A 12,946-nucleotide genomic window follows, 5' to 3' on the forward strand; every position below is an offset into this window, starting at 1 on the left:
CATACTCCATTAGTAAACAGAAACTTCCCTGTGAGGGTTGTGGTCTGCCAGTTATTTGAGTTAATAGTCTCCATGTATTCACACTTTTCCTTACAGGGTGAAGGCTGTAGGCAAAACCTCCTAAGGGCTAACTAATTAATCTCAACATGTGTAACTAAAATAGTCTATCCTTAGCTGGCAAAATAACTCAGAGAATTCTGCTTAAGTGCCACCAAGAAAAATCCTCAAAAAGTAGGAACGGAGGTCTTTTTCAAGGATAAAGAGATCTGCTCAGTTGACCAAGTCATTCTCTCTCTGGATATCCAACTATGATAAGGTAGAATCTCAGAGGGAATCAAGCAAGGTTTTATGCATCTCTTCGAATGCAACGTTTCACTGGGATGCAGGGAGCTGCCAGGAGGCAGCAGAGCAATCAGGGCAAAGGAAACTGGATTTCTGACTTGAGAGGGTGTTTGAATAATATTTCCCTATGTGGCCTCTGTCCCAGGAAGGGTTTTTTTTTTCTCCCTTACTTAGGGTATTGCTGTGAGCTTGTTTTTTGGTAGCTGTGGGACTTTAACACTATGAGTTTTCAGTGACTCCAGCTGTCTGTGCAGCTTGTCAGCTTCTACACTTTTAAAATCTTTGGCATTTTGCATAGGAGTACCGAGTGGTCAGCGTTTGATTATGATGTGTTGTTTATGCCCAAGACATACAAAACCATTGTCTCCAGAAGGCAAGAGGCAGAATGGTGTTTTAACAGACAAACTGTCCATTAAAATGATAAAGCAAATGCTTTGGAAAGAGACAATACCTGTGCAGAGATTCTGTTAGAGGAACTAGAAGAGCACTGCTTGCCACGGTAGCTGTCTCTGACTCATCCTCGGGGAAGCGCATGACCTTGGCTTTCCTTTGCTTTGCTTGCTAAGCTCGGGATCCTTGGGACCATGAACTCTGCAGGGAAAGCTGCCTTTTTCTGGGTGTGCATGTGCTACTTGTGGCCCAAGGCAAGGAAGTACCTTCTGCTTTCTCCTACTCAGCATCCCTGCCAGTAATAAGACCCTGAAAACAACTGGGTCAGCCTCCTCTATCCCCTGCCACAGGTGCTGCTCTCACCATCTATCCTGGGACTCCCAGGTCAATTAATTCAGGAAGAAGTGGTGTGGGGAGTGCTTGAATTGCTCACCCTGTTACTTCCTCATGGAGAGCCACACCCACCCCCTGCCTCTCAATTTTAATAATAGATCAGGCAGCTTGGCTAGCTTCAGAGTCTTGCTCTTGGATTATTCAGCAGAGGCTGTGAGCTGACAAATTGGCCAGGGCTTTATTTTGCCAGTTTGGCTCAGCTAACTTATTGCTCTTCAATTATGATGGTACAACCCCGGTCAGTCAGCTTGGGGAGAAAGGGGCTCTTTTAAGCATGGCATGGATTTCAAATGTTGTATTTCTTAGTTGTTGGAGCCTCTAGAATACTTTGATGTTGACCTGTTTTGCTTTTCTGGCCCCGCAGGAAATGGTCCGAAGAGACAATTTGGTCCTTTAGGGAGATCTGGACACAGCCAGCTTCCCTGTCCCTAAGCTGTCACAGGGCCTCTATGAATCTCGCTGGCTGTGCGGATTGCTGGCGCTGGTTGAAAGTACATCCAGATATAGCTTCCTTACCTATTGACAGTCTGAAGCTGGTTTATAGAAAAATATAAGTAAAGTCAGAAGTTTTCTCTTTGTAACAATAACCATAAAAATAAAACATCTTTTCCCTCCTTCATATCTCTTCTTCTGTCTACATGAAGAATGATCCAGAACTGGAATTTATGTGGCTTGGAGTTGAGCTTGGCATTTAGTATGCATGTGTGCATGTGTGTGCATGTGAGGGCAGGAGGTTAACATTGATTATCTTCCTAAATGATTTCCAACCTTATTTGTTTTGACCTTATAAACTGTTAAAACGATGGCGTGAGTCTCAAGCATCATACTTTTCAGTTGTTTTAGTCTCTTGAATACTTTGCTATTGATCTGTTTTGTTTTTCTGGCCACTCAGAAAATGGTCTGAAGAGAACGTTTGGTCCTCTAGGGAGACCTGGACAAAGATAGCCAGACACAGACAAGGTCTCTCACTAAAGCCAAAGACCCTTGAGTCATCAAGACTGGCTAGCCAGCATGCCTCAGGAATCTTGCTATCACAACCTTCAGGGTACTGACTGTGACTAGCTTCTCTGTGTGTCCTGGGTATCCAAACTCAGGTCCTCATGCTTGCATAGCCAGTGCTTTACTGATCTGGCCATCTTCCCAGCACCTGGCCTCCATTTTTAAATAGTCATGTGCTGGTGGGACAGTTTATCTCTAAGCCTCAGTTTTCACGAGTGACAGATGAGTTGACAGTTTTGTTTCTTTCTGCTCTCTTGGATTTCAGTTTAGTGATCTTTCCAATCCTTATATTCCTGTACATGAGGGATGGTGCATAATGGAGTGAGCTCTAGTCAGGAAGATAACATTATCATCTACTCAGAAGTAAGCTCATTATCTTAATTGTTCTTATAACTCAAGAATTTGTATATGGTGCCTGATTCTTGGGACTAGTTTGAATAGCTTCCCCAAGCTTACACTATGAAAAGAAAAACAAAACAAAACAAAACAAAAAATGAGCTGGGAATGCTAACTTGAAGTATCAACTCAAAACAACTGAGTTTTAAGGAGGGATTCTAGGATTTTTCTGTCTTCTGCTATACTTTCAGTATCCAGCAAAGAACCCAGAACACAGAGAATACTTGGTACAGCCTTGTTAAAATACTAAGTTTATTTCATCAAAGTAAATAAACCCATGTGGTCAGGAAGTGATTTCTATTTATTCTAAAATTACATTTATTCAATAATTTATTGTGTCTTGTGTGTGTGTTCATCCATGTGCTCTTGTGCACATGTGTAAATTCCTACCATGGCCAGCATATTGAATTTAAAAGCCAATTCTTGGGTCTTTCCTTCTATCATGTGGGTTCTGGGGAATCAAACCAAGGTTGTTAGGCTTAGCAGCAATCAGCTTTATACACTGAGCAATCTCTCAGGCTCAGTGTCTGCTAGTTTTTGATTTTAGGAATAGTCTTAAGAGTGAGCTCATGGTTTATCTGTTAGTTAGGAGAGCAGAGAGTTCATCAGGATGATGCAAAAATGGAATTTATAATAACTGGAATACCAGTTGTGTGGTATGAATTATATTCAAATGTTTAAAGTTCCTTTGATTCACTGTCTTCAGTATTTGCAGACCCTGTCATAGAACTGTTGACTGGATGTAATAACTGGCCAGAAAGGCATCTGTCATATAAACACTCAGTAGTTATCTAGAAGTAAATGGGCAGATTTCATATGCCTACAAAGCCAGAAGTGAGCCAAAGATGCCTCTGTATTTATAGCTAATGCGCCATATCTTCTTGCTTGCTTATATTATTTTAGGAAGCTATCAGCCCATCCCTGTCTCTCTACTTCATAGTTCTGCCCTGTCCCTACATCACCAACTCCTATACTTGGCCTGGATTTTCAAGGCTATGTCCTAATCTCTCTGGTGTCAGAATATACACCGCAGAATCTCTGAGCAGGTAATCTGCTCCTTGAGAGCATTCCCTGATCTGCTATTTCCTTGTTAGCCTCTGCAGGAACCAGAGCCTTAGCAGGTGGCTATCAGCTGAACGAATGACTCTGACACCTCCATCCTAGGCGGGTCCCCATGAGCTTTATTAAGGAGACACACACATGGGGATTCAGACGGCATCTCACAAATCCAAAAGTGGGAACATGTGCTCTTAGGGGAAAATCTTATAGAAGGAGACAGAATTCTAGGTGCAGGTGTCTTTGGATACCATTCAGATTGTCTGCTTGTGTCTCCATACATGTCTAGGACCATATGCATTACATATGTTGTCTATTTTAAAATAAAACACTGCAGTGGTCCAGCTGTTGTAAATTCTGTTTCAAAGAACTTGTGGGTGCTTCCCAAGCAACACCATCTAATCATTCTTACACTGTCCCAGTCTGTTCTCTTACAGCACTGAACTGGAGAAACAAATGCGCCCTGCAACTCCCTTTCCCTTCGTGCAAACAATGAGAACTGGTAGATTAAAGAAAACGAAAACTCCAATGTGGACATCACCAGAGGAAAACAGCCCAGAGTGGAGGTTCTAGAGAGTTGCTTCCTGAACTCAGGACACTGGGGTCACTTCCCCAGCGTGTGTCAGAGAATGAAAATGAATTCCAACGTCAGGTTGAGTGAAACAGCATCAGGAGGACATGAAGCTTTGTGAAACCCCAGTGCTGTTTGGAATGCTGCTTGCTTTGGTTGACATTTATGACATTTTAACCACCTTTGTTGCAGTGATTATTAATGTGAAATAATTGAAAGATAGCTCGGATTTAGTAGGTTTTGAGTATTAACTTCAACCTTTCCCAGACTTGGCTTCAGGAAGTTCTCTCCAAGTCCTTATTAGTCTGTGGGGGCTTGTAGTATACTGAAAGTGGGCTATGTAGTTTTGTAGGCTTTATGGCTAGGGTGGAATTCACACCTTTCAAATGATGTGTGGTTGTCTGACCTGTGAGGTTTAATTGTGTAAGGGTTTCTAAAGTCCTTTGTGGTATGGGATAGAGATGGGCTTCAAGGTATCCTTTAATGAATAATGTTAAGAATGGCATTTCTACCACGTTAAGAATCTTAAATCCCATCATTGGTGCTCATACACAGAGACAAGGTGAGGGAATCCACGCTTACAATAAGTGGATATGTAGTCATCAGGTGAATGGTCATTGAAACTTTACCTGAGCTTGGCTAGAAATAACTGTGGTTTGACATTTAAGGAATTTAAAAAAAAAAAAAACAATACTGTTTTCTACAGTACTATCATTTTATGGACTTTATATCCTCATTTAATCTCTCTTATTGAAATTCCTGTGACTAGTGCCCAAGAGACTACCTGACATTTATGATGCTCCTTAGGAGGTTATGATGTCTGGGATCAGTTCACAGTTGATAATGTCTTTTTTTTTTTTAGCTGATATGATTAGAAAATTACATAATAGTTTTTCATAATACCTTCTATTATCAGAAAGCATATTATATGATTTTATTTTAGAAAACTATATTTTAGGTACATTTAGAGTGTATACCAAATACACATACTTTGCTTGAATGGATAAAGTAGTTTTTAAATTTCTAATTTTTAATTCCTCCCCCCCCCACTATTATCACAACAGCTTAGGGATTTAAAAAAAAAAAGGTAAATAACTATCTTTATTTTGTAATGTTATGCTTTGGAACTTTATGTGAAAATGAGAAAGAATTCTGCTGCTGAACATAATTATGATAGCTTACTAATAAATTGTCTAAGAAGGCTCTTTTATCTCGGTGTCTCATTTGTGCCAAAGCAGGAGTAGCTGTTTCATTTCTGAAATTTGGAGCACACACCACACCGGACGCTTGTTGCTCTGGATAGGCGCTGGAGGCAAGTGAATAGCTAATGTAACTCGAAAGTCATCTGTGAACTCAAACTGTAAATTAAAAGGTGACTTTGTGTCTTATATGGCAAATGTGTGCATGTCATATCTGCTTGACAGTGCGGGAGTGAATGTATGCTCTGGACAGTAACGAACAATGACAGTCGTCAGCCTCATCAGAAGACATGACATCAAGAACTGACAATGACTGGTGGCAGCCGGCTGTTTACACATCTTTCTAGAAGTGCTTTCTTGTTATAGTCCATGAACGAGGGAATGTTGTGCCCTGCCTGAGCTGTGCACAGCATGAGACTGGCTCTCCCATGCCCTGAGGTACAGTGTGGACCTCTTGCCTGGGAATGGCTTCACTTCTTGGTGTCTCTGACTAGAAGCACGCCATTGTGAATGGCTGGAAGAAGATGGCATCTTTGGAGGCCAAGGGTCACATGGCATTTGAAAACCACCACGGCAAAACGCCCAAAAGGGCAAACGTGAACTTCAGGGCTGACTTCCTCTAGTTCTTTGAAAGACAGTAGCTTTGAGTAAAAAAATCATATTACAACAGAGATTATTGTTTTGTCAATAATCCAAAGCCAAAATAATAAATGTTTTGTAATTTTCCCTATTGCAATTACTACATTTTCAATGAATTGTCCTCTTATAATTATTTAATTTTAATTAATTTTATAATTCTTACTATATAAACAAAGATAAATGTTCTATAGCTAATTAATAATGTATCTTACAACATGATAATACTCAAGTGATTAGATAACAATTTGTTAAATATTAGTCAATACGAATGAATCTTCATTTAATTTATTTTCTTTAGGTTGGATTATGATATTTTGAAATATTTGGACCTCACTTACTATAGAGTCCTTTTAAAAATCATTTAGTCTTAACAATAAGAGTAAGATTTATAGTGTGTTGTGGGTCATACAAATTACGTGGCTGTTGGATTAATTCTTTGGTATTGCATTCCTGCAATGTAGCAATTGCAAGTTGACAATAGAAGATGTGGCAAAAAATAAAACTGTAAGAAATAAGGCAAATGACTATTAGAAAATCTACTAGGACAGCAATGCATGTGAAAATACATGTCAATTCACTCAGAACAGAACCAGTCAGCCCTCTAGTCATTCGTCCTCTCATTCAGAAACCAAAGCAGAACAAAGTCCTACATTCCCACTAACTTCTCGCCTATCGGAAGCTGCTAAGATGCCTCGTCAGATATTCAAAAGAAGGAAAAGTCAAGTTAAGTATCTTCTGGGAGTGGTGGAAAACATCAGTCTGCTAGCCAGGGGTACATGTATGCAAAATAAAAGAGAAAGAAAGGGATAAAGAGCAAATTAAAATAAAACAACCAAACCAAAAAAAAAAAAAAAAAAAGTAAGAAAAGGCTACTGTTAAATGATCAGGAGGAATGGTATGACCTACAGTTTTCTAAATTAGCATTCAGATAACTCAAATACATATTTGCCTGCTCTCTTGACCAAATTGTCTAGCTCTCTCTAATGTTACATCTTCTCTCAACACACTTCATGTAGACAGCTTGATCCTATATGAATAAGGAAATTGTAAACTCTCTTTCGTTAAAAGTAGAATAGAGAAAGCTTTTCCTAAAGTTTTAAAGTATTGATTTTTCTGTTTCTTAGAGGTTTATATTTAGAAAATTTAATAGAGATACAAATGAAGTTGACCAAGTTATTGTTGTCATTGTTCCTGGGGGAGGAACAGAATGGTGGAGAGCTCAAAATCCTCCTGGGGACTGTGAGATCCTGGACCAAAAACCTTTGTGAATTGAGTATATGGACTCATTCATGTCTTTAACTTGCCATTGTTGTGGATGGACTATGTTTTACAGCTCTGCTTTCAAAATCAATCCTCAATGGGTTTTATTTGAGGATATACCAGTAAGCCAAGTTGAATACGTTCTCTAAGGCTCAAATAATTTATTAATTGTAGCTTTCGATTTCAAATATTGCTCAGTTAGATTAGTGGATTTCCTACTTCATCTTTCTATCTGCTACTGTATCCATGGTTACACCATTCGTAGCTGACCATTCTAATCTTTTGACTGGGGCAGGGGGACCAATAACAACAACAACAACAACAACACATCATTGTGTCAAAGTGCAAAATGATCTGTTTTCAGGCATTGAGCAGTCAGGTAACTGTGGATTCCATGAGACAGTGGCATTGCTGGCCATTTCGTTGTGATATTAATCAATATTCTTGGAATGGAAAGCATCAGAAGTCCCTGGTTGGCTTTACTCAAAAGTTCATTTGATGCCAATATGAAAGCCAAGGAGAGGAGGCAATTATGCACACATGACATGCATCCTAGCTTCAGTATGGAAGCTTACGTTTCAAACCTAAGGTCAGGAAAATAACACGAGAGTTGTACTACAAAGTCTAGACATGAGGGAGATTGAAGAGGAGAGAGGAAGCACATTGCAGGTGTCAGATAATCGAGTCAGATTATCTGAGCTGTGCTAGCTATAGGGGAGCACTTACCCTTCAGTCCAGCTAGAAGTTAGCAGGGTAAGAAGGAACAAACCAGAATAACATAAAGACTAGCAACAAGGCTCAGGAAAGCAGACAGGAGTTCTAACCTAGCAGCTACAGTTCTTGGGTTTGAGCAGAGATTGAACGAGAAAACTTAAAATGAAACAAAACGACAACAACAACAACAAAAATCAACCTCCCCCAAACCAGCAGTAGTCAGAACCCCCTAACTGTTGAAGATGATCTCAGTGGTGATAAAAATAGAGCAGTTCTCAGCAACATCCAACTCTGGGGTGCATGAGGTAGTTAACAGTTGTTAGTTGAGAAATAGACAATAAAACGAGTAAATGCAAGCACTATATGCAGCAATCATTGACCAAATGGCAAAGCTTAACAAACTTTCTTCCCCACCCCACACCAAATGAGCACTATATTATTTCTCTAATACCCACAGACAGGGATAAGGTGTCAGTGAGTAGCCACTCTGCACAGTGAACTGTGGCAATACTCAATTCCAAATTTGAACATTATTCAAAGTGTGCAATATTGGCCTTAGAATTTGGAGAATTACAAGTATTTGTTCAAAAATTGTGGAACTAGGTACCAACTTATAAAAAAAATAACTAAAATGGAAAAATTAAATCAACAGCACACATACAAATAAAAACCAGAGAAGAACAAAAGGTTTGCAAGGCTGATGGAACCCTCCCCGGACCTTTTCAGTCACAAAGAAATGAATAGCAGGATCTAGTTTCCCAGGTTTTCTTTTCAATTCCACATAAATACTCCACTCCACTCTTCCTTAGACATACATGTCTTTTCATTTTGAAATTGAACTTTTGAAATTGAAAAAAAAATGCCAACTTCCCCCCAAAAGTCAGTTAAACTGAATTTGGAAACATCCCCAAACACAGATACCCTCAACTCTCCCAAACTGCAAAATGTCCAGTTCCCAGGATTCCTCGGAACAGACAGTGGCAGGACAAGATTGGAGTGTTTCTTATTTTTTTCCCTCTGTCCCCCAAACATTCCTATGTGGCTCCCTTTTTCTATGTAGCTTCTGTCAGCTGTGTACAAACTAATGCAGCAATTACCAAGGGAAGTCATGGAAAAGTCATTAAGACCATCCCCTGGCAAGAATGGTAAGTGCTTTGAACAAATACTCAGAATCAAGATTTAATTAGGTGTGTGCACAGTCCAGTATGTAGCAATGACCCTGACCTTTTGGAACTTAAGGAAACCTTTTTAAAATGCAATACTTGATTTTCTTTTTCTTTCTCTCCTTTTTAAAAATCTTTTCTTCCTTTCCCTTTTTGTCCTATCTAGACAATCTGTGCTTTCATTAGTTCTTGTGATGATAAGCGAATGACCGAGGTTTGCTATTTAGAACGTCACCAGGATTAATACTTCCTTTCCCCTGCTTTGTTGCCCTCAGTGACAACCATAGCTCCGTTTGCCCTGAACAGAGGAGTTTCTGGGATATGGGACTTGGTTTCTACAAGTAAGAAAGCCTCAGGCAAATAAGGGTGGGTTTCCCTTGTAGAATGCTTGGCCTGTTTGTCGGTTTTGGTTTAAGGCAATATAGGCAGCTGTGACTGTGACGGTGCTATAGCTAGTTCCACTAAGACCTATGAGTCCCACTCAAAGCCATATTTTTCTGTGTGCTTGCCAGACATAATTGCCTTGTTATACCACTGAGTGCAGAGCCCTGGTTCCTTTTCTGACCTTTTCTGTGGGTTTCTTTATCCTTAACCGTAAATGTTCAGGGTCTGAAGGAGCTGTTTACATCTTCACTGGCATCCTCTGCTGGTTTCTAAGTTTGGGGAACAGAAGTATCCTGGTGGTACTGTGGTTGCAATAAACAGTCTAAAGCACTGTGGGGGGAGGGTCTGCTTCAGATGAAACAAAGCAACAGTGGGAATATGGAGATCAGTGTTACTGGGTTGCATTAATCATGGGGACATGATGCCCATCTGGGAAGACTGGGTACTGCACAATTAAATGAGCACCATTCACATTATTGACTGTGAGAAAGGAGCCTCCTGTAGTGGGTAATTGGAGTGGCTGGATGTGGCAGCCTTGTTCTTTGAGAACCAGGCAGCTATGAAGGCACTTCACACTCTCTGAAGGTCCTTCCCTTCCATGCAGAGTTTAAGGGGTCACTAGAGAATGTGAACTACCAGAGGTTCTGATAATTTTATAGCACATCCTATCACATTTGCTTTGTGATATAATCAATATAGCTTGTATAATCTACAAGGGTGACCTTATCCTCCAATTCTACCTTCCAGGATTTTGCTGCATGACCCATGTAAGATGTTTCAAATAGGGTTGTTACATGTCTGAGTCACTGAGCATTCAGTTGAATGAAATAAATCCTGTCTATATGGGGAACACTCTACCTTTGGCCTTCATGTATTTCCACGAAAGGCTATCCCTCTTTAACAGCTTCTATCACGGGTCTTCTAAATTCCTTTGTGGGGGTGATGTTACAATTTGAGGACATGCTTCAAGTATATGCTCTATCGCTGAGGGACACTCCCACCATTTCTCCACTCAGTTTTACCCCCACTTGTCCTTCCTCTTTCCTCTATTAGTGAAGAAATGTAGGGCCAAGCACAAGCCAAACAGCCATTTCTTACTGTGGGTGGATGGCAGAAGAGACACGAGATGCAAAGTGAAATGATCTTGGGAGAATAGGAGACCATTTGGAAAGAAGAGAATTTTCCAAATATCACTTGAAATAGATCTTTCATGAAGTTGATTTGAATGGTGATTATAATTAGGATTTTTCTCATACAAAGAGAATGCAGGAGGGTATGGTGGGTAATGTCTTTTCCAGATGTGCTAACCATAGGCTGACAGGTAGTGAGGGAGGCGGGGGACCTGTTACACAGATGCTCTTTATTTAGAAATTAAATAAATATTGGATACCCTATGTCAGTCAGAATCTTAGAGTGGGCAGCTAAAGGGTAGCCACTGCAGGGCCGTCCACTCTACTCTAGTTCCAGCCTCATGCATTCTGTATTCTTTCATAGTTTTCTGTGTGGAAGGCTACTACTGTATGGAGTTGTATGTCAGGTTCAACCAAAGAACACACCTTCCTTTAAGAAATCATTGGTATGGAACTGGGGGTTTGCCTTCCCCCCAAAAAAACATACCTTCATCAGATGGAAATATACACAGCAGTGGGACTCATTGATAACTTAATTTCCCTCTATAGTTTCTATAGCTGAAAAATCGCTACATATATACTCTAGAGCAACTCATGAGCAAGTGTCCCAGGGAAGCACAGCCTCTGCTTTGGACTCTCTGTTCTTGCAGGGACCTCTGCTCTCATATCCATGCCTCCTAGATCTGGGAGGTGTAGCCTTAGCATTTGGACTTAAGGTCTGAGAAGCCTTCCTCGCCTGTCTATTTGCCTAATACCCTCTTGATCTAATACCAGCTTCTTACTTTTGTCCTATTTGTCAGTGTGTGAAATGGTTGGCTTTGGGGGAGGCTGATTTGGGGGTAACCTGAATGTTCACTGGGATGCAGAAGCCATAAGAGCAAGAGAGTCTCGTGTGACTTCCTCATTGATATGTCTCCTTGCTAGACAAGTGCTCAGTGACCTATGCTGAAACATAGAACCTCGTACTAAAATAAGAGACCGCCATGACAGTTCCGTGGATGGATTCACACTTTAGTTATCCGTAGACAAAGCTGAAGATCTCTGTGCAGAGTAAACAATGAATCTGCAGATCTCTTAGTTTATTTTTTTCTAAAAATAAAAATATAGCTTTGACTTTCACTGTATTCTGAGTTTTAGAATTATTGGGAGATCTGGGGCAAAAAGTGGCAATACAAAGAGTATGGAGACACAGAGGCAGAGGGAGACTGCAGATGAACTGGGGCTGCTTTCGGGTCTCTGATATCTCTGCTCAGAATGTGATTTTAGGTATCATGGGTTTTTTTTTCCCACTGCATGTGATAATGTCATCATTTATTTTTAAATGGTTCTAAATTGCAGATTTAAGTTTATTTCAAATCATCCCTATTTTTAAATTCCTTTTAATAGGAGGAGACGAAGCACCGATATACGGAATCTACTATATTTCAGGGACTCAAACAAATATGCATTTGGCTGCGAATTCCAAACTCTCAGCAAAATCAAAAGATAGACATAGATATAAAATATACATTCCTTTGTTTAGTCCTTGGTAGAGAATCTCAAGTATTGCACTTTAAAATTACGTTCATCTAAGATTTTGCCCCAAGTTTCACCTGCATTAGCTACATGCCCCTAGCAAATCTGATTTTCGAATCCTACATATAAAAACAACTAATTTTTCTCATTCAACTTTGGAAGACTTACTTTACAGAACTATTTAAAAGAAAGAAAGATAGAAAGAAATGGCATATGTACTTACAAAATTGTGAGATGGGGGCATCCAGCTGAGGCACATTTCCACCCTTGGCGTTGAGCTTCTGCACCTGTGTAGGGGGCACAGGTTTGTGCGACTGTCCAGTGGCCCTATACATAGCTTGGACCCACAAAATTCGATCTTGTTCATCATCACTTGCAAATATCACCGTGTCTCCTTCTTTGACTGCATTGAAGAAGGCTCGGCCACCCTCTAAACCTACAAGAAAATAAAGACCACCATTTAAGGTGAGCTGTGAGACCATCAACAGGAAGCACTCCCTAGAAAGCAATTCCTACTGCTTTTCCTTGGGACAGAATGGGGAGGAGCAATTTATGACTTCTGGATGAGGTGGCTGTAAACTACTGGGCCACTGAGTGGGACCAGGTATTTAAGAAACATTTTAAGACTGGCTCATATCTCTCTTTTTGTCTTGCTAGTGGCAATATTCCAAAAGTCACATTAAACATCTGCTTATAAACACAGTTCTTTCCTAAATCATCATTATCACCACCAGGATCACCACTATCACCAGTATCATCACCTCCACCATCACAACCATCACCAGTATCATCACC

At 40.2% G+C, this 12,946-nt stretch overlaps 1 protein-coding gene across 22 annotated transcripts in view; it reads right to left on the reverse strand.

Annotated features, from left to right (window-relative positions):
• The window catches only part of Cadps (calcium dependent secretion activator), a 447,247-nt gene that overhangs the window by 138,782 nt on the left and 295,519 nt on the right, over positions 1–12,946 (reverse strand). For 20 of the 22 annotated variants that reach the window (XM_029541729.1, XM_029541726.1, XM_021203711.2 and 17 more), the window contains exon 11: positions 12,375–12,587. In XM_029541729.1, the coding sequence (XP_029397589.1) occupies positions 12,375–12,587 (213 nt within the window). Of the gene's footprint in view, positions 1–7,971; positions 7,984–12,374; positions 12,588–12,946 lie in introns of all 22 variants that reach the window. The other 2 variants (XM_029541724.1, XM_021203708.2) reach the window with 1 other exon arrangement.

This window comes from Mus pahari, chromosome 8, assembly GCF_900095145.1.
Source record: "Mus pahari chromosome 8, PAHARI_EIJ_v1.1, whole genome shotgun sequence".
NCBI lineage: Eukaryota > Metazoa > Chordata > Mammalia > Rodentia > Muridae > Mus > Mus pahari.